Here is a 22,214-nt window from a genome sequence, read left to right as displayed (position 1 = left end):
CGTATACAGGCAATCGAACCGGGCCGGAATGTCGGGACCCGTGCCCTCAGACCCGGGCGAAAAGCCCTTGCAGCTCAGTCACGCTCCGGCCGGTCCAGGTCCGCGCCAAGCCACAATTACGCACCCGTAGACCCTCGGACGCGTTGCGGGGAATCCAGACGTTAAATAGAGACCTCAACCACGCCGAACTGTCGGGACTCTCACCGTCAGAGCTTGCTGAAAAGCCCTCGGACATCGGTCAAACACCGGCCCGCCCAGCCCCACGCGAGTCCACACAGGCGGACTCTCCGTCGAACGCGAAACGCCAAGACGCGCCGCACGCAAACCAGCCGGGAGACAGACAGCTGAACACGGCCGAACTCGGGCCACTTGTGCCCACAAGGCTGTGTGAAAAGCCCATGCACCTCACCCAAGCACCGGCCGGTCCAGCTCCGCGCCGCGCCACAATGACGCACCTCGAAGCCGGACTTCTGCTCCGTCCGTAGACCCGTAAAACACTCGGACGCGTCGCGGGGATTCCCGCAGGTAAATAGACACAAGAGCCCAGCCGAACTCTCGGCCCTGATGCCCCCAGACCATGGTGAAAAGCCCGCGGTCCTCACTAACACACAGGCCCGCCCAGGTCCACAAGAGTCCACACAGGCGGACTCTCCGTCGAACGCGAAACGCCAAGACGCGCCGCACGCAAACCAGCCGGGAGACAGACAGCTGAACACGGCCGAACTCGGGCCACTTGTGCCCACAAGGCTGTGTGAAAAGCCCATGCACCTCACCCAAGCACCGGCCGGTCCAGCTCCGCGCCGCGCCACAATGACGCACCGCGAAGCCGGACTTCTGCTCCGTCCGTAGACCCGTAAAACACTCGGACGCGTCGCGGGGATTCCCGCAGGTAAATAGACACAAGAACCCAGCCGAACTCTCGGCCCTGATGCCCCCAGACCATGGTGAAAAGCCCGCGGTCCTCACTAACACACAGGCCCGCCCAGGTCCACAAGAGTCCACACAGGCGGACTCTCCATCGAACGCGAAACGCCAAGACGCGCCGCACGCAAACCAGCCGGGAAACAGACAGCTGAACACGGCCGAACTCGGGCCACTTGTGCCCCCAAGGCTGTGTGAAAAGCCCGTGCAGCTCACTTAAGCACCGGCCGGTCCAGCTCCGCGCCACGACACAATTACGCACAGCGAAGCCGGACTTCGGCTCCGTCCATAGACCCGTAAACCCTCGGACGCGTTGCGGGGATTCCCGCAGGTTAATAGACGCAAAAACCCAGCCGAACTCTCGGCCCTGATGCCCCCAGACCATGGTGAAAAGCCCGTGGTCCTCACTAAAACACCGGCCCGCCCAGGGCCACAAGAGTCCGCACCGGAGAACCGGGAACTCTGCCGGTAACCCCCCCCCCCGATTATAGGCTCAAAACCCCGGCCGAACTCTCGGGCCTGACGGACTCATGGCGAGCTCCAGACGACCCCGGCACCAGGCGGCCCCGTGGACCCATATGAGGACCCGTGCATCCGATGACAGAGCAGCAGTGCTTGGCTTTCGGCTTGTACATGGTGGCGGTTAGGCTGTCGAGTACAAGTGAAGCGAGTAAGAAAAAATGGCGGATCCTTGTTCAGGTAGCCGGCGTAATGTGGGCGGGGATATGCCATGAAAATGCAATGACTATGCAAGAATATGCAAAAGACCGGATTGTGACGTCACAATACGGTCAAAATCCAAACGGCTCGTTTAGAGTCTAAATTCCTGACTCTGCCAGTTACTAAATATTGACTTAGTTGTCAAAACTCATGTTTAAGGGGTCGGGAGACACCCCGGATACGCAAATATACAAACTAAAGCAAGGAAAAAGTCAGTTTTGCATAATATGTCCCCTTTAAGGGAAACTATTTTGAGATCACTCATAGCATAATAGAGATAAGAAGTAAAATGTTGAGTAATCTAGCAGAGAGCTTTGTGACAGGGCAGAGGGGCTCAGTGTTTTTACCACAAACAGGCTGAGAAATGGACAGCTCCATGAAATATCTTATGGAAGGCTTCAGATATATGATGGCATAAGTAAATAAACATGACGGAACATCATGAACAAAGCATTCATCCCCAAACGATGAAATCCCAACAAACACCCAGTTAAAGAATCCCCAGAACACCCCCCCTCCCCGACCCCCCCACCACCCACTATCCCGGAATGGGCCAATAGTGTGGCCCGTTGAACAACTAGCGGGGCACGTGAAACCGAGCAAAAACATCACTGAGAGAGAAAAAAAAAGAGAAAAGAAAAAGAAAGTCTTCTCCACTCCCCCGCTCGCCACGAGCTAAGAAGATCACAACCATACAAACTAACATGGTTATATTTTGGCAACCAGCTTGAGCTCTCCATCAACGTTAATTGTAGTGAATTGCAGCATAATGTGAGAGGAAAAAACAAAACAAAAAAAAACAGCTAAGAATTAACTTTACCACACAAAGTTTATCTAACACACCTTCTCACAAATTATGAAAGATCTGACCATGTCTGCAATGAGCAAAACACGCGTATTTTTACATCACCTCTAGCTCAGCTCAGTCCGTCCACGTAGGCAAGCGCATCTTTCGGTGAGTGAAAAGAGTGACTTTTTCCTCCGTGGGAGAAACTCAGAGTAGCGGGGAAGCGCATGGAAAACCGTATGTTCATGTCAATAAGTCGTTGGCACACTCCGTTAAACGCACGTCTCATTTCCTTGACTCCACTAGCCAGATCTTGTCGGATGAATATGGTCTGTCCCTCATGTGTCAGCGGTCCTTTCTCCCTGGCCGCGGCGAGGATCCTCATCTTATCCCTGGGGTTGTGCAACTTGATAATCACTGCGCGGGGCCGGTTGGGCTTTGGCGGGCCGAGGGACCTGTGGGCACGGTCAATTTTAATGATGCCCCGCTTGGTCTCCAGGTTCAGCAGTGTGGGCAGCCATTTCTCAAAGAACGTAACCGGCTGTCGGCCCTCCGCGTTTTCTTTGAGGTTGAAGATTAAAATGTTGTCCCTGCGGCTGCGCCCCTCAATATCAATGCTCCTCTCAGTCAGGGCGCACACTTTAGTCTCCAGTCCCTTCAGCCTGGACTCCATGGCCGACATGTTGTCCTCCACGTCCGAAACGCGACTCTCAGCTTCGGTGATGCGTTTTGTGTTGGACTCCAGTCGTGTAGTAATATTTTCCAATGTGGCTGAGAGATCTCCAAACTTCTTATCCATCATCGTTGATATTCTCTCAGCGACATATTGTGATATTTCCACAGCGAGGGCTTCGTTGTCCACAGCAGGTGTAACGTTAGCATCCTCGCTAGCTGCCGCGGCCTGGTTCGGTTCTGGTTCCTCAGCAGACATGTTTACCGCGGGTTCGGAGGCTTTTTGTGTTCGGCGTGTTGTCTGGATGCTTTTAAGTAAGTTTTTGTAAGGTTGTAATTTTTTAAAATTAGGTTAATAGTGACATATAGCTCAGTAGCAGCGGGAGCTCAGCAACGGTCGACTGCTCAGGGTGACGACATCAGGAATAAACTTCCTGAAGATGTAAGACTTGCCCCAACTCTGACCACTTAGAAAACTTTTATGTTCACCATAGCTTTCTGCTAAATCTTTTAATGTCTGCACTGTTTTTAATTATTGCAAATATGTTTTTATTCTCCTTTCTTTCTGTAATGCATTTTTAAATTTGCCTTTATTTTCTTTTAATTCTTCTATTTTTTTTTTTTTTTTCACTTTGTTGTGTGATGTGAAGCACTTTGAGTCTGCCTTGTGTATGAAATGTGCTATACAAATAAAGTTGCCTTGCCTTGCCTTAAAATAACTAATCTAGGTAAGATACATAAATGTGAAAAAAATACAAATGACAGTATAACCCATGAATGATAACAAATGAAAACATGCAGAAACGGTGATGATACCACCAATTGGTCAGTTCCATAACAATGTGTGTGAGAGCGATAACGAGATAGAAGTTTGATACATTTTGCATTTACTTCTTTATATTGTGAAATTTCTGTGATGCTTCCTCATTATTGTTCTATAGAAGCAGTTGGTGTTGCAACGATATTCATTATAATATGTAGCTCGCTGCTGTATTCCAACAGCTACCACTCATCTGACAATCATCCAATTATGAAAAATCTACTTTATTTTAAGATTTTGTTTTAACAAGCCGTTATAATGCTTCAGACGGGCCAAACTGCACCCACCGCGTTGTGAAAGTGAAAGTTAAATTTTACGTTGTGATTTTAAACAAACCAACTTTAGGTTATAGGTATAGAACAATAATGAGGAAGCATCACAGAAAGTATGCAATATAAAGGAATAAATGCATATATAGAGATATTACTGCCATCTCTCTATCGCTCTCACACACGCTTTGGAACTGACCAATTCCTGCATTTCATTATGTTGTAAAAAAAAAAAAGTTTTAAAACACCCCAAAAAAGAAGACTTAGGCTGCATCCCAATTCCACCCCTGCCCACTAACCCTACCCCCTTGCCCCTCAATACTACAGAGTTGAGGGTGCGAGGGGTAAGAACGTTGCCCTAAGAAATGAGACACCACTTGATTACCATTTGCGTCATCATCGCTTGCCACTAGCAGACTGCTATGTCAACAGAAGCGACAAGTGTAGACATAAACAAACGTAAATGCCGTCATCTCAGAGGGGTATTCCACCAAACTCGCTAATTAAAGCGGCGCTTACCTGGTTAAGCCTGGTTAGAACTAACGCCAACTTCCACTTGCGGCTAAACCCATTCCATTAACGCATTTCAGCCGCGCCTTGTTGAGGCTTATTCAAGCCAGGCTAACGTTGTCGTGTGTTACGCACGTTCACGGGATATGAAGCCAGACCAGAACCAGGAATGTCGAATCATCGAGAAAATGGCAGAAAAATTATTGATGGAACTGTATGAGGAGTATAAACCCATCATAACCAAAAAAGGGAATACTGTAGTGATAAATAAAAATCGCGAGGCTGCTTGGGCAAGAATTGCCGAGCGATTTAATACGGAAGTACCGTTAAGAGTAACATGTTCTAATATAACACTGACTACGATTTCTCTAACGTGAGGATAGTGTAGAGGTAATGCGCCGGCTTTACATGCGGCCGGCCAGGGTTCAATTCCCGACTATAGTCGTTTCTTTTTCTTTCTTTGGCCGGAACTCTCTCTCTCTCTCTCTCTTTTTTTTTTAGATAGGCCTAGTAAATGCATCTACATTGACCAACTCATTTATCTCAACAATTTAATGATTACATTCAATGAACCCATTCATTTCACCTGAAAGGAATTTATGTGCCTGAAAATTGCATGCAGCAATGCCTTTGTCATTGGGATCTAAAACATGCTATTAATAATAACATCTTTATATCTATCATGTTTTTGCAAGTTATATTTGGGTTCGGGGGAAATTGTATGACATATTTATCATAGTTAATGTAAAATGTTGGTCTAGTTCTCTGATCTAAAGACAATTATACAGGCAAAAAAAAAGAAAAAAACACACATGAGATGTCCTCGCCGGGATGTGAACCTGGGATGCCCACGTTCAAGGGCAGGTGCATCACCACTCACCCAACTGGAGGCTTTAGATAATGATATGGCCAGTCGGTGTTAAACAAAATAAACGATTTATTCATATTTTTTAATTGCAAGCATGTATTTTTAGACGCTTGATGAAAATATAGTCTGTTTGTACTTCATACATGTAATTTTGGTAATTTTTGGTCTTTCACGTGACGAAATCACGAGGACTAGGCTTGGCGGAACCTTCTGCTGGTACAGTTGTTTCCAACAGACGGACTTCTCTGAAACCCCCGCTAAAGTAAGCCTGATGGTTAGCCTGCCCCGGAGCAGGCTAGTTTGGTCGGATAAATTCCCATGGTTACTTAGCGGAGAGTGCCTTAAGTCACGTTGATGGAACGCAACTCTCGCTAAAGGTAGCGAGGCTTATCGAAATTAGCCCGGCTTTGCGCTTAGCGAGTTTGATGGAATACCCCTCAGGTTGTGATGTGATTGCCTGGGCTGTTATCGTTGAACGCCTGTCTGTCACACTGATTTCACTTAAAACCATAACGTGACGTGTTATGTCATGTCAAGGGTTATCGGAGCTCAGCTCGACAAATAGCGATAACAGCCACCTATATGAAAGGAACACTGGAACATTAGCACCGGCTACGGCTAGATAGTGATTGAAAAGTATGCAATACAATTTAAAAACACACAAACATTGTATCTAGGGCTGGGCGATATATCGAATATACTCGATATATCGCGGCTTGTAGTCTGTGCGATGTAAAAAATGACTATCGTTGTAACACATTTGCTTTTAGCCGCGGACATTTAACTCCAGGCTTCTCACACACACTCTAACACATGGAGGAGGACGAATTAATTCACTGGTGGGGCCAGTGAAAAATGTTCACACCGGCCGCCGAAGCGCCGCAAATAGCCGTTGAACCGAGCCTTCCTTTAGGCGCCCTTGTTAACCGATAGTTCAGATCAGACGCGAAGCGCCGCGATCCTACGCGGCCGTCTCGCGCCGTGCAGCGATCGTTTCGGCGTCTATTTGTTGCGCGAGCCACGAGCGATCGCGTCAATTCTGGCAGGAAGTTACACAAAGAAATACGAGACAATCCGGTCAATTTTCAAAATAAAATACCGCGATCGACAAAAGCGATCATATTTGTGTATCTAAACAGAGTAGAGAGATGAAAACAAACAAAATTAAAAAAAAATAGCTCTGAATCAACAGCTGTGCAGAAGCAATTGTCGACCGTCGCGGAGAAATGTACAAAAGGCCCTTTATTCGTTTTAAAATATTGTAGTGGCATTATGTACAAAAAGTGCACGTTCATTTTGTGTTTTGAAATGCCATGTGAGTTACAACATGTACAAAAGTGCACTAATTTCTTGCTTTGAAATGTTGTCTGTGACAATTTTGCACAAAACGTACACTTTCTGGTTTGAAATGACAAATTTATGTTTGTGCCTCTAACTGTTTAATAAATACAGTTTTGTTAACTTTGACTTAGTTGTGATTTCCCCTTTTTTGCATGAAAGTTTAAAATTAGCATATTAATGCAGTATGAACAAGAATGTTTTAATGTAGACATATAGAATCATCATACTGGTGTGATTGTATGCATCAAAGTGTTAATTCAAGGCTAAGGCAAAATATCGAGATATATTTATCGTGTATCATGACGTGGCCTAAAAATATTGTGGTATTAATAAAAGGCCATATCGCCCAGCCCTAATTGTATCATAACACATGACTGCCATCATTATATTATCAATTAAAATGCTGAAAATACTTGTGCGATTCCTTAGGTATACTTGCTGAGCCACCGCTGCCTAAAAAAATGTAGGCAGCGATCGGCTCTTCGATGACGGGTCACGTGTGGATGCCGGCAAATTCCTCAAAGCCCTCCCTTTCAAGGGCTACGTAGCCCTACGTCTTGACCCTAGCCCTTAACCCAAATGAGAATTGGGACACCCCCTACACCTCACATGAACACGCACAAACAAGGGGGAGTGGTAAGGGTAAGGGGAAAGGGGTGGAAATGGGATGCAGCCTAACTCTTAGATTTTTTTAAACATATGCTTTTACCCATCTTTTACCTACCAACCACTGCCCCAACAGATTTGCGGATTTAAAGTAATCTTAATCTCAACAGATTATGTTGTAGAAACATCAGGTCATAGAAGGAAATCATTTTAAAGTGCTCCTGCTATTATACTTATTTTCCAGCTTAAAGTTTTCCAAATAAACCCTTCACATTGTGAGCAGTCAAGTTAACGTGGCTTTCATCCTCATTTCTGTATTGGTATGTTTTCATTTGTTATCATTTGCAATTTTTTACTTAAATACAGGGTTTTTGCTCTAAAATCAATTAAAATGTCTGTGCACTACAGTGTTGTATTGTCTGAGGCATAGTTCCTGTATTGTCTGTGACAATGTCATTGTAATGAAACGTCTACTTAATAGTAACACAATGACGTATCCTGATGTTACTTCCTGGGAAGCAGCTCTGAAGCAGCTGAGTATATAAAGACCTGTGTGTCTCACAAACGTCTCAAACTCTTCAGTTCATCAGTCATGGACAAATGTGTGCTGCTGGTCCTCATGTGTCTGCAGGCTTTCCTGCTCATCAGAGCCTTCTGTGACGCAGCCACTCTGGCAGCAGACGATCACGGGCAGTCCACTGACCTGGTAAGAAAACGCACCGCCGCTATATAAATGTATGAATGCATTCAACACAACGACACAGGAGAACAAGGTGCATAATTTAACTTCATGTTCCCAAAGGTGAAGAGAGGATCTTCTACTGTGGATTTAAGTCGGAGAATATACTATGGGAGTCCAGGAGCATACTCAGCCTTCGGGGTACTGAACTGTTCGATTTCTGAGTTTATCTGTTGTGTAACAAAATCTACAAGAAGCTCAAAATGTCACGACAGAATTGTCAGCATCTTAATTTAGTTGCTCAGTAAAAAGATGGATGCCAGTTGATGAAAATGTTTTTCTGTATGTTGCAATTGTTGTTTCAGTTAATAGTTCTGTTACTCTCTTGTTTTTGAAAGGATGAACCCCAACCATCTCTGCAGAAACCAACTTTGTCTAAGGAGATTGGCAGCAACAGGGTACTGAACTTGTTTAATTTCTGAGTTTATCTGTTGTGTAACAAAATCTACAAGAAGCTCAAAATGTCACGACAGAATTGTCAGCATCTTAATTTAGTTGCTCAGTAAAAAGGTGGATGCCAGTTGATGAAAATGTTTTTCTGTATGTTGCAATTGTTGTTTCAGTTAATAGTTCTGTTACTCTCTTGTTTTTGAAAGGATGAACCCCAACCATCTCTGCAGAAACCAACTTTGTCTAAGGAGATTGGCAGCTACTGGGTACTGAACTTGTTTAATTTCTGAGTTTATCTGTTGTGTAACAAAATCTACAAGAAGCTCAAAATGTCACGACAGAATTGTCAGCATCTTAATTTAGTTGCTCAGTAAAAAGATGGATGCCAGTTGATGAAAATGTTTTTCTGTATGTTGCAATTGTTGTTTCAGTTAATAGTTCTGTTACTCTCTTGTTTTTGAAAGGATGAACCCCAACCATCTCTGCAGAAACCAACTTTGTCTAAGGAGATTGGCAGCTACAGGGTACTGAACTTGTTTAATTTCTGAGTGTATCTGTTGTGTAACAAAATCTACAAGAAGCTCAAAATGTCACAACAGAATTGTCAGCATCTTAATTTAGTTGCTCAGTAAAAAGGTGGATGCCAGTTGATGAAAATGTTTTTCTGTATGTTGCAATTGTTGTTTCAGTTAATAGTTCTGTTGCTCTCTTGTTTTTGAAAGGAAGTAGTCCTACTTCCTCTGGGGAGACCAACTTTGTCTAAGGAGATTTGCAGCTACAGGGTACTGAACTTGTTTAATTTCTGAGTTTATCTGTTGTGTAACAAAATCTACAAGAAGCTCAAAATGTCACGACAGAATTGTCAGCATCTTAATTTAGTTGCTCAGTAAAAAGGTGGATGCCAGTTGATGAAAATGTTTTTCTGTATGTTGCAATTGTTGTTTCAGTTAATAGTTCTGTTACTCTCTTGTTTTTGAAAGGAATTAGTCCCAATTCCTCTGCGGAGATCACCTTTGTCTAAGGAGATTGGCAGCTACAGGGTACTGAACTTGTTTAATTTCTGAGTTTATCTGTTGTGTAACAAAATCTACAAGAAGCTCAAAATGTCACGACAGAATTGTCAGCATCTTAATTTAGTTGCTCAGTAAAAAGGTGGATGCCAGTTGATGAAAATGTTTTTCTGTATGTTGCAATTGTTGTTTCAGTTAATAGTTCTGTTACTCTCTTGTTTTTGAAAGGGCTGAGCCCACAGAATTGGACGGCACAGATCACAATTGTCTGAGGAGATTGGCGACAAGACGGCATCTGGCAGTTTCATCTCAAGCAACATTATTTACAAGTGAAGTGCAGTGCTGTAAGCATTAAACTACTTGATGTAATGTAAGGTGTCCTCATTTGTTCTGTTTTCAGGCACTTCCACATTAGGTAGTGCCATATCAGATTGAAGCTTTCATAATGCTACGCTAGCAGGCATTTACTAGTCGGAAACTCAGAAGTAAAGAAGCATGTTCTTGTATTGCAGCGTAGAAGAAGTTGGTGCTCGTAAAGATAAATGTAAGAAAAGACCATTCAGTTCTTGCATAACCTTGTTGAGCTTAGCTTACATCAAGCAGTGTGTTCTCATCTTTCGTGTCTCAGGATGAGAACAGATCAATGTGTGTGGTGACAGGAAATACTAAAACCTAAAGTGGGTTTTAAAAAAAACCCAACTTGATCTGATGTAGTTAGTTAATGACACGCTCATCAGCCTTGGAAGTAACGCTGGCTAAAGTTACAAAAGCTGGACATGCTAACGTTTGCAGCTTACATTAGGGCAGACAAACACGCAGTCATCATGTAATCCATACCTTACACTTTTGCTTTCTTGTTTTTGGAATTACTACATTTTCATGTTTATTTTTTTTTTGCACAGATAAGATACAACAAAAGATACAAGATATAATATGTTAATTAGTGAGCATTAGAGGTTTTGGTAGGTGGATTTTGTCACGTGAGAAAGGAGTAAGGATAGCCGTTTCCTCTTGTGTTCAGTTTATTATGCTTAGCTAATCTTTTTCGGGCTGTAGCCCTAAGACTGGAAAGTGGTTTCAATCTTTTTATCCAACTATTGCTTTAAGCAAATAAATGTGTGAATACAAAAATATTAGGTCTTTAGAGATAACACATTATTACAAGTGTCTACTATTTAATGAGATCTACTTGATATTCTAAGTGCTGCATAATGTGACCACAAGATGGAGCCACTCAGCTTTGACTTATTTTATTTTTTTACAGCATATAGTTCACTTTATGTTTTTGTTGGAAAGTAATGTGGTTGAAACGAAAGTCCACAAGGAGTGCATCTGTTCAGCTACCATAATCAAACTATACTGTAATAATTAAAAAAAAAAAAATTTCCTCTGCTGCAAATGCTAATTTTGTCCATTATTAGTTTCTGCTGCAGATTAAATCAGATTTTTTAACACAGCACTGCTAGTTTTTTATTTCATAAATTTGTTTCAGAAGTATTTTCATTTTGTGGGTAACTCTAACCCTAATCTAAATCATTCTATAATCACACTCACAAAATTGGATATTGAAGAGGTACAATTTACATGTGACACAAAATCTAAGAAATATGACAATATGACTTAAATCACTCAGACAAACAGCAATGACCAATTAGGAGCAAGGTGGTCAGAGGGAGAAATATATTTGCATGAAAGATCTATTAATCAGCTACAAGACCTACAAGGACATCAGAATGAAGCTACAAGTATGCATACCAATGGATGAGAATGGGTGTGTATCTGCACACATACAACTAGAGAAGTAGAAGCAACAGTAGGATAGGCTGGCTAACAATAAGATCCCAGATGGCTTAAAAGTCATTACAAAAAAAAAATACATAGGCTGAACCGCAGTGGAAGAAGTGCTCAGATCATAAAGTAAAAATTAAACACAACGGTGTAAAGATATTCTGTAACAAGTAAAAGTCCTGCATTCAAACTTTAAATTAAAAAATACTCATTGTGCACAATGGCCCACTTCAGAATAATGCAGCCTGCGTTGTATTACTGATTATAATTATTGATGCACTGATGTGTAAACATAACTTTTATGTTGCTGTTGGTAAGTGGAGCTGATTCAAATTACTTTACACACTGATGGGTAGCTTTGGCCACATGATCATTTAGTTGGTTGGTTATTTTTTTTAAATTGTATTTATTTTTACACTTTGGAGCAGCGGTTGTTGTGAACACAGCGTGTTACATCATCAGTTGATAGAGTTTATATGCTTGAATGCTAATTACACACCTGGAGGTAGTCTAGGTTGTGGACGCAGTTAGCGACTAGCTAGTGAACATAGTGGAGCATTAAGAAGCTAAATAACCAGATATTTCCTTCAGGGCTCGTCAGACGCCAATTGGACTTACGTTCGCCTTTACGGGTTGCTAGGAGAGTTCTAAGAGAAGATATTACGCCGCACGTTATTGCAATAAAACGCATGCGCAGTAAAAATCTAGCTTGCACTTGCCGCTCACCAGTTTTTCAATTGTATTCTAGAAGGCCTGTCCTCCTAGCCTTCATTCAATGTAGGCAGGTAGCCAGTGGACTGTTGGGCCGCCATCATTGTTTTCATCCGTGAAACTAAGATGCAAACTGGCAGCCAGTTAGTGCAACTGAGAGAACAAGTGAAAGGCGCAAGCTACCATTTCCATTTTTCTCTCAACGATTCCTAACATGGTGACCGCCAGCCGGCGTCTCTCAGATAACAGTGTTAAAGTGCAAACAATGGTGAAAGTAGTGACAGGTAACAGTGTTTAGGCCTACCTATGGTTGAACCAGAGGGTGGGTGCTAGGGATGGGACTCCATAATCCATCGTGATGAATTTCCATTATCGGGATAATCGCAAATATCATCATGAGTAGCCTACTTGAAAAAACTGTTAGCTCTGTTGCTTTGTCTCTTGTTGGTAATTCAGAAACTAATTGTAGATTTGGGTTTAGGCATTGTGTGAGTAAAGCTAGTTGTAACATTTAGTCTAGTATTGATAGCTTGTTGTTGAAATTCTTGTGAAGCTGTCTATGCTAAGTGAGCAATCAGCTTGTTTCAGCCAGCTCACCTGTAGTGAATAGACTTGATTGGAAGGAGGGGTCACAGTCAGTACTTGCGGTAAACTGAGCACTTAAAAGGCTGTCACTACAGCGTCAGGCCATCAGAACAAAGACATCTGAACAAAGACAAGGAAGTCTATCTGTGGGAGTCAAGACATCTGAACAAAGACAAGGGAGTCTATCTGTGGGAGTCAAGACATCTGAACAAAGATAAGGGAGTCTATCTGTGGGAGTCCATCGAGGTAATCCATTGAGGTAGGCATAACATCTCAACCCCCCCCCCCCCCCCCCCCCCCCCTCGCAGCCATGTGTCTTATCCCAGTCAGGACATCACACTGGAGAAGGTTTTACCAAAGACCCTTCACTCGAGGCTGTAACCCATCCAATCTCTGTTACCCACCATTCTCCACCGGTAAGTAACTTGAGGTACTAGGGGGGCTGTGGAACTGCCAGTCTGCAGTCAAGAAGGCGGACACCATCTCAGCCTATACCTCCCTGCAGACTCTGAGACGGCCCTCCTCACAGTGACCGAGTCCCTGCGAGATGCCAGAGCCTCATCCAACTCCTCCGTTCTCATTCTCCTCGACCTATCTGCTGCATTCGACACAGTCAACCACCAAATCCTCCTCTCCACTCTGGCTGAACTTGGCATAACCGACTCTGCTCTCACCTGGTTTACATCATACCTGACAAATCGCACCTTTCAGGTCACATGGAATGGCTCTATGTCCAAACCCTGTTCTCTGGACACGGGTGTCCCTCAAGGCTCAGTATTAGGACCGCTTCTGTTCTCACTATACACCAGATCACTAGGTTCCGTTATCACATCGCATGGATTCTCCTACCATTGCTACGCAGATGACACCCAGCTGTTCCTCTCTTTTCCCCTGTCCTCTGACACTCACATTGCAACTCGCATCTCGGACTGTCTGGCTGACATCTCTGTCTGGACAACTGCACATCACCTCAAGCTTAATCTGAATAAAACCAAACTCCTCTTCATCCCAGGGAAAGACTGCCCTTGCATGGACCTGTCGGTCACTGTCGAGGGCATCACAGTATTACCTTCCTCATCTGCGAGGAACCTGGTTGTAATCCTCGATGACCAACTATCCTGCACCCCCAACATCAGTGCTGTGGCCCGATCCTGCAGATTTGCCCTCTACAATATCCAATATACAATAACTCTCTCCTGGCCGGACTCCCGGCCTCTGCGATTAAACCATTGCAGCGTATCCAGAACGCTGCAGCACGCCTTATCTTCAATGCAGAAACGAGGATGATACCACAAATTGGTCAGTCCGCAAACAATGTGTGTGAGAGCGATAAAGAGATAGAAGTTTGATACTTTTTGCATTTACTTCTTTATATTGTGTAATTTCTGTGATGCTTCCTCATTATTGTTCTATAGAAGCAGTTGGTGTTGCAACGATATTCATTATAATATGTAGCTCGCTGCTGTATTCCAACAGCTACCACTCATCTGACAATCGTCCAATTATAAAAAATCGAACCAATGTTACACTCAAAAAGACAACTTTATTTTAACATTTGTTTTAACGAGCCGTTATAATGCTTCAGACGGGCCAAATTGCATCCACTGCGTTGTGAAAGTTAAATTTAACGTTGTGATTTAAAACAAACCAACTTTAGGTTTTAGGTATAGAACAATAATGAGGAAGCATCACAGAAAGTATGCAATATAAAGGACTAAATGCATATATAGAGATATTACTGCCATCTCTCTATCACTCTCACACAAGTTGCTTTGGAACTGACCAATTCCTGCTTTTCATTATGTTGTAATATTTAAAAAAAAAAATGTTTTTATAAACACCCCAAAAAAGAAGACTTAGGCTGCATCCCAATTCCACCCCTGCACCCTAACCCTACCCCCTTACCCCTCAATACTACAGAGTTGAGGGCGCGAGGAGTAAGAACGCTGCCCTAAGAAATGAGACACGACTCGATTACCATTCGCGTCATCATCATCATAACACATGACTGCCATAATTATATTATCAATTAAAATGCTGAAAATACTTGTGCGATTCCTAAGGTATACTTGTTGAGCCACCGCTGCCTAAAAAAATCTAGGCAGCGATCAGCTCTTCGATGACGGGTCACGTGTGGATGCCGGCAAATTCCTCAAAGCCCTCCCTTTCAAGGGCTACGTAGCCCTACGTCTTGACCCTAGCCCTTAACCCAAATGAGAATTGGGACACCCCTACCCCTCACACGAACACGCACAAACAAGGGAGTGGTAAGGGTAAGGGGTGGAAATGGGATGCAGCCTAACTCTTAGATTTTTTTTAAAGACATGCTTTTACCCATATTTTACCTACCAACCACTGCCCCAACAGAATTGTGGATTTAAAGTAATCTTAATCTCAACAGATTATGTTGTTGAAACATCAGGTCATAGAACGAAATAATTTTTAAAGTGCTCCTGCTATTATACTTATTTTCCAGCTTAAGGTTTTCCAAATAAACCCTTCACATTGGGAGCAGCCAAGTTAACGTGGCTTTGTGGTATCATCCTCATTTCTGTACTTGTATGTTTTCATTTGTTATCATTTGCAATGTTTCACTTAAATACAGGGTTTTTGCTCTAAAGTCAATTAAAATGTCTGTGCACTACAGTGTTGTATTGTCTGAGGCATAGTTCCTGTATTGTCTGTGACAATGTCATTGTAATGAAACGTCTAGTTAATGTTAACACAGTGACGTATCCTGATGTAACTTCCTGGGAAGCAGCTCTGAAGCAGTGAGTGTATAAAGACCTGTGTGTCTCACAAACGTCTCAAACTCTTCAGTTAATCAGTCATGGACAAATGTGTGCTGCTGGTCCTCATGTGTCTGCAGGCTTTCCTGCTCATCAGAGCCTTCAGCGATGCAGCCGATCTGGCAACAGACGATCACGGGCAGTCCACTGACCTGGTAAGAAAACGCACTGCTGCTATATAAATGTATAAATGCATTCAACACGATGACAACAAGGTGCATAATTTAACTTCATGTTCCCAAAGGTGAAGAGAGGATCTTCTGCTGTAGATTTAAGTGGGAGAAGATGGTTTTGGAGGCCAGGAGCATGCACAATCTGGTACTGAACTGTTTGATTTCTAAGTTTATCTGTTGTGTAACAAAATCTACAAGAAGCTCAAAATGTCACGACAGAAATGTCAGCATCTTATTTTAGTTGCTCAGTAAAAAGATGGATGCCAGTTAATGAAAATGTTTTTCTGTATGTTGCAATTGTTGTTTCAGTTAATAGTTCTGTTACTCTCTTGTTTTTGAAAGCACGTAGGCCCACGTCCTCTGCAGGGATCACGTTTGTCTAAGGAGATTGGCAGCTACAGGGTTCTGAACTTGTTTAATTTCTCAGTTTATTTGTTGTCTAAGAAAATCTTCAAGAAGCACAACATGTCACGACCGAAATTTCAGCATCTTAATTTAGTTGTTCAGTAAAAAGGTGGATGCCAGTTGATGCAAATGTTTTTCTCTATGTTGCAATTGTTGTTTCACTTAATTGTTCTGTAACTCTCTTGTTTTTGAAAGCAATCAGCCCACAGAATTGGACGGCACAGATCACAATTGTCTGAGGAGATTGGCGACAAGACGGCATCTGGCAGTTTCATTTCAAGCAACATGATTTACAAGTGAAGTGCAGTGTTTCAAGGTGTTCAGTGTTAATGTGGCTTAGTCACTCTCAGAAGTTTTTTATCTGGAACTCCCTCCCTCCAAACATTCGCAACTCAGACTCACTCCACTCTTTTAAACTCAACTCAAAACCCACCTCTTCAAAAAAAAAAAAAGTGTACAACAACTTTATCCCACTGCCTGTACTCACCTGATCTGTCAAACCGCTTAATGTTGTATCTCTGTATTTTGGTATCTTGTGTCTTTTCCACTCTTGATCTAATCTAATGTAAAGTGTCTTTGAGTATCCAAAAAGTGCTTTGTAAGGCCTATAAATTATTATTTATAAGGACAATATCAGTCATAATCAATCCATCCATTGCCATATCTAGCCCTCCGTCCATCCCTCTCATGGGTGTCTGGTCTGGAGACAGAGAGACACGGAAATGAGAAAAAAATTTGCTGAGCCTCACCTCCCCTTAGTGACTGTTGCTACGGCGTCACACATTAACGGACATGCCAGTCTTCACGTGATCAACAGTTGTGTGATTAAAGAGTTTGCCATGTAAGCATTAAACTACTTGATGTAATGTAAGGTGTCCTCATTTGTTATGTTTTCAGGCACTTCCACATTAGGTAGTGCCATATCAGATTAAAGCTTTCATAATGCTACGCTAGCAGGCATTTACTAGTCGGAAACTCAGAAGTAAAGAAGCATGTTCTTGTACTGCAGCGCAGAAGAAGTTGGTGCTCGTAAAGATAAATGTAAGAAAAGACCATTCAGTTCTTGCATAACCTTGTTGAGCTTAGCTTACATCAAACAGTGTGTTCTCATCTTTCGTGTCTCAGGATGAGAACAGATCAATGTGTGTGGTGACAGGAAATACTAAAACCTAAAGTGGGTTTTAAAAAAACCCAACTTGATCTGATGTAGTTAGTTAATGACACACTCATCAGCCTTGGAAGTAACACTGGCTAAAGTTACAAAAGCTGGACATGCTGACGTTTGCAGCTTACATTAGGGCAGACAAACACGCAGTCATCATGTAATCCATACCTTACACTTTTGCTTTCTTGTTTTTGGAAAAAACTTTTTTTTTAAATACAGAGTATTACTACATTTTCATGTTTATTTTTTTTTTGCACAGATAAGATACAACAAAAGATACAAGTATAATATGTTAATTAGTGAGCATTAGAGGTTTTGGTAGCTGGATTTTGTCACGTGAGAAAGGAGTGAAGTTAGCCGTTTCCTTTTGTGTTCAGTTTATTATGCTTAGCTAATCTTTTTCGGGCTGTAGCCCTAAGACTGGAAAGTGGTTTCAATCTTTTTATCCAACTATTGCTTTAAGCAAATAAATGTGTGAATACAAAAATATTAGGTCTTTAGAGATAACACATTATTACAAGTGTCTACTATTTAATGAGATCTACTTGATATTCTAAGTGCTGCATAATGTGACCACAAGATGGAGCCAGTCAGCTTTGACTTATTTTATTTTTTTACAGCATATAGTTCACTTTATGTTTTTGTTGGAAAGTAATGTGGTTGAAATGAAAGTCCACAAGGAGTGCATCATCTGTTCAGCTTCCACAATCAAACTATACTGTAATAATAAAAAAAGATTTCCCTCTGCTGCAAATGCTAATTTTGTCCATTATTAGTTTCTGCTGCAGATTAAATCAGATTTTTTAACACAGCACTGCTAGTTTTTTATTTCATAAATTGTTTCAGAAGTATTTTCATTTTGTGGGTTACTCTAACCCTAATCTAAATCATTCTATAATCACACTCACACAATTGGATATTGAAGAGGTACAATTTACATGTGACAACTGGACAAAATCTAAGAAATATGACAATATGACTTAAATCACTCAAACAAACAGCAATGACCAATTAGGAGCAAGGTGGTCAGAGGGAGAAATATATTTGCATGAAAGATCTATTAATCAGCTACAAGACCTACAAGGACATCAGAATGAAGCTACAAGTACATATGCATACCAATGGATGGGAATGGGTGTGTATCTGCACACATACAACTAGAGAAGTAGAAGCAACAGTAGGATAGGCTGGCTAACAATAAGATCCCAGATGGCTTAAAAGTCCATCCATCCATCCATCCATTTTCTACCGCTTATCCTGTATTTAGGGTCACGGGGGGGGGGGCTGGAGCCAATCCCAGCTGTCATTGGGCGAAGGCAGGGTACACCCTGGACAGGACGGCTTAAAAGTCATTACAAAAAAAAAATACATAGGCTAAACCGCAGTGGAAGAAGTGCTCAGATCATAAAGTAAAAATTAAACACAACGGTGTAAAGATATTCTGTAACAAGTAAAAGTCCTGCATTCAAACTTTAAATTAAAAAATACTCATTGTGCACAATGGCCCACTTCAGAATAATGCAGCCTGCGTTGTATTACTGATTATAATTATTGATCCACTGATGTGTAAACATAACTTTTATGTTGCAGTTGGTAAGTGGAGCTGATTCAAATTACTTTACACACTGATGGGTAGCTTTGGCCACATGATCATTTAGTTGGTTGGTTATTTTTTTACATTTTATTTATTTTTACACTTTGGAGCAGCGGTTGTTGTGAACACAGCGTGTTACGTCATCACCTTTTTAGTTGATAGAGTTTATATGCTTGAATGCTAATTACACACCTGGAGGTAGCCTAACGGTTGTGGACGCAGTTAGCGACTAGCTAGTGAACATAGTGGAGCATTAAGCAGCTAAATAACCAGATATTTCCTTCGGGGCTCGTCAGACGCCACATAAGACACCAAAAACGCATAAAGAAAGAGGAAATTGGACTTACGTTCGCCTTTACGGGTAGCCAGGAGAGTTCTAAGAGAAGATATTACGCCGCACGTCATTACAATAAAACGCATGAGCCGTAAAAATCTAGCTTGCACTTGCCGCTCACCAGTTAGCGCACGATTGTATTCTAGAAGGTCTGTCCTCCTAGCCTTCATTCGGGCCGCCATCTTTGTTTTCATCCGTGAAACTAAGATGCAAACTGGCAGCCAGTTAGTGCAACTGAGAGAACGAGTGAAAGGCGCAAGCTACCATTTCCATTTTTCTCTCAACGATTCCTAACATTTTTTTATTCATTCAGCGAAGAGAGAATATCATTGATATAAATGGTAAAAAGGACAGGACCCAGGACAGAGCCTTGTGGCACACCTTTGGTTACAGGCAGGAATTTAGAACAAAAATGACCAGACTTTACACATTGGCGCCTAGAAGATAAATAGTCAGCAAACCAATCACAGGCATTTGCATGTAAACCTATGTTATGTAGACTATTCAACAGTATTTGATGATCGACTGTATCGAATGCTTTCGACAAGTCAACAAATAAAGCAGCACAGTGTTTTTTCTTTTCTAATGCTGTGGTTATGTCATTGGTAATCAGAGTGATGGCTGAAGTTGTACTGTGATTGGCTCTAAATCCTGATTGTTGGGGACTGAGTATCGAGAAGGTGGAAAGAAAGCCCTTCAGTTGATTGTTTATCAATGTCTCGAGCACTTTTGCAAGGCAAGGTAACTTAGAGATAGGACGATAATTGTCTGGGTTATCCCCGTCTCCTCCTTTGTGCAGGGGAATGACATGGGCGGATTTCCAAACAGGGGGAAATTTGCCAGCGGAGATGGAAAGATTAAATATGTATTTGAGTGGCTCTGCAATATATGGAGCTGCCAGTCTGATGAAAAATGGTTCTAAATTATCCTCACCAGTAGAGCTTCTAGGATTAATCAATAGTAGCTGGTGTAGTACTTCTTGCTGAGAGACAGGGTTAAGAGAGAAACAAGGGTTGAACAAACAATCAGAGCTGATCATTTGTGGAGCAACAGTGGACCTGAAATTCTGATCGAACAGAAGGCCAGCATCAGCAAAATGTCTATTAAATGCTTGACAGATGTTGGTTTCGCCTGAGACATCACAATCGTTTACACGCAAGTGTGTTTGCAGAGCACTGGAAACTTTAGGTTTAAGTAGTTTTACTGCACTCCAAAATTTAGCAGGGTTGGAAGAAGAGTTAGAGATCAGATAATCAAAATACTCGGTTTTAGCTTTCCTCACAGCTGTAGTACAGCGGTTACGAATCTGACGAAAAGTGAGCCAGTCATGAGAGTTACCAGAATGTCTAGCACGAGACCAAGCTAAATTTCTGTCCTTGAACAAGCTAGACAGTTCCTGTGAGAACCAGGGTGTTACACGGTTCTTAATTCTAATTTTCCTAAGGGGAGCATGTTGGGAACATGGTGACGGCCAGCCGGCGTCTCTCAGATAACAGTGTTAAAGTGCAAACAATGGTGAAAGTAGTGACAGGTAACAGTGTTTAGGCCTACCTATGGTTGAACCAGAGGGTGGGTGCTAGGGATGGGACTCCATAATCCATCGTGATGAATTTCCATTATCGGGATAATCGCAAATATCATCATGAGTACTTGAAAAAACTGTTAGCTCACTATCATTGAAGAGAAATGAAAAGAAGAGTCTCATTAAAATATATATATACAGGATACAAAAATGTATTTACCATTTATGCAGGGAGACCATATTTTTTGTAACTTTTTGTGCCATTTTAAGGATTTTAGGCACATTTTGATGATTATTGTGGATGATATCGTGCATGCCAAGCGGTTGCTAGCTTCAGCACCGACACTGGGTTGGAGCAGTGTTATGAGCTGTAACAGCCACACATGAGCAGTGCAGTTAGGGCCATAGGTTATGGGCTCACAAGGATACACTAACTTGATAACAACACAAACAGAGGGAGAACAACTTCATGCACTGCTCTTTAGACATAACTTATACTATATCTTTACATAACTTTCTTATACTGTATATTCATGTTTGATACTGCTCATTTAATTTCTTTAAAGGATTCTGGAACACTAGTAGTTGTCTAAAACATAGATGGGCTACATTCATACACATAACTGTAGATGGTCAGTCTCCCTTTGCAGAACGATTGAGTACGGTAATAGTGAAAATAACATGAGTAGGACCTTTCTCTGAAAAGTCAAGTAGTCAAATGCTCTAAGTCAGAGATCTTCAACTGTCCGGCACCTATATTAAGCAAATATACATCTTCCTGTTTGTTTCATATTATGTTGTGAAATTGTGATGTAGAAATGCCAAAATAGTATTATTTTGATGACTTAGCATTGTATACATACATCATAACAACTGTTATACATGGCATAATAGGCTGCACTACATGTTATTATTGGCCCAGTTTAATAAGGAACACATTTTATAATGATATGTAATGCCAGGTCCCGCCACCGGGTCACGATAGGCCAAGGCGGGTCCTTGGCCTGAAAATGTTGAAGACCTCTAAACCACCAAAAATGCATTGTGCAAACCCCATATTCTCTCTTCCTCTAAATTAAGACATTCAGTCCGTTTTTGGGTAACATGTGAAAAACAGGGCCCGACCACATTTTAGGCCGTTATAGTTGTGGACTTTGTTCCGCAGAACAAACTGCAAGGTTTGAGTGCCATGGTGCATCAACATCACACACATTTGCAGGCTTTAATCTGAGGAGAGCATGAAGTGACTCGATAACTAACATGGATTATTATCGAGTGATTTTTTCTGGTAAATTTCCAACCCCTTCTGTTCTGATTTGCTGATTAGAAAATAGGAAGAGGTTCGAGGACTGATTTCACAGGAGGGGTTACAACAAAAGAAACGGATATTTCAGGGAGTCTCTACCCTGATGAAATTGGATGTGTGAAATCACCAATTTTAACATCCTACTTGTTGTTGTCGTCCTGAAATGATCAGTCGGCAGCGAGTATATAA

The 22,214-nt window shown here is 42.0% G+C and overlaps 1 protein-coding gene across 1 annotated transcript; it reads left to right on the top strand.

The window, feature by feature from the left end:
• Positions 1-8,071: 8,071 nt before the first annotated feature.
• LOC311011995 (uncharacterized protein) lies at positions 8,072-16,968 on the top strand. The gene is made up of 9 exons (XM_084007254.1): positions 8,072-8,220; positions 8,317-8,394; positions 8,592-8,651; positions 8,850-8,909; positions 9,108-9,167; positions 9,366-9,425; positions 9,624-9,683; positions 9,882-9,987; positions 16,407-16,968. Exons 1-8 carry the CDS (start codon positions 8,107-8,109, stop codon positions 9,885-9,887), a joined length of 498 nt encoding a protein of 165 aa, XP_083863380.1. The 5' UTR covers positions 8,072-8,106; the 3' UTR covers positions 9,888-9,987; positions 16,407-16,968.
• The last annotated feature ends 5,246 nt before the right edge of the window (positions 16,969-22,214 follow it).

Source organism: Eutrigla gurnardus (assembly GCF_963514095.1).
Source record: "Eutrigla gurnardus genome assembly, chromosome: 4".
In the NCBI taxonomy this organism is placed as follows: domain Eukaryota; kingdom Metazoa; phylum Chordata; class Actinopteri; order Perciformes; family Triglidae; genus Eutrigla; species Eutrigla gurnardus.
Note: the sequence above shows the minus strand (reverse complement) of the source record. Positions and strands in the feature narration are given on the sequence as shown.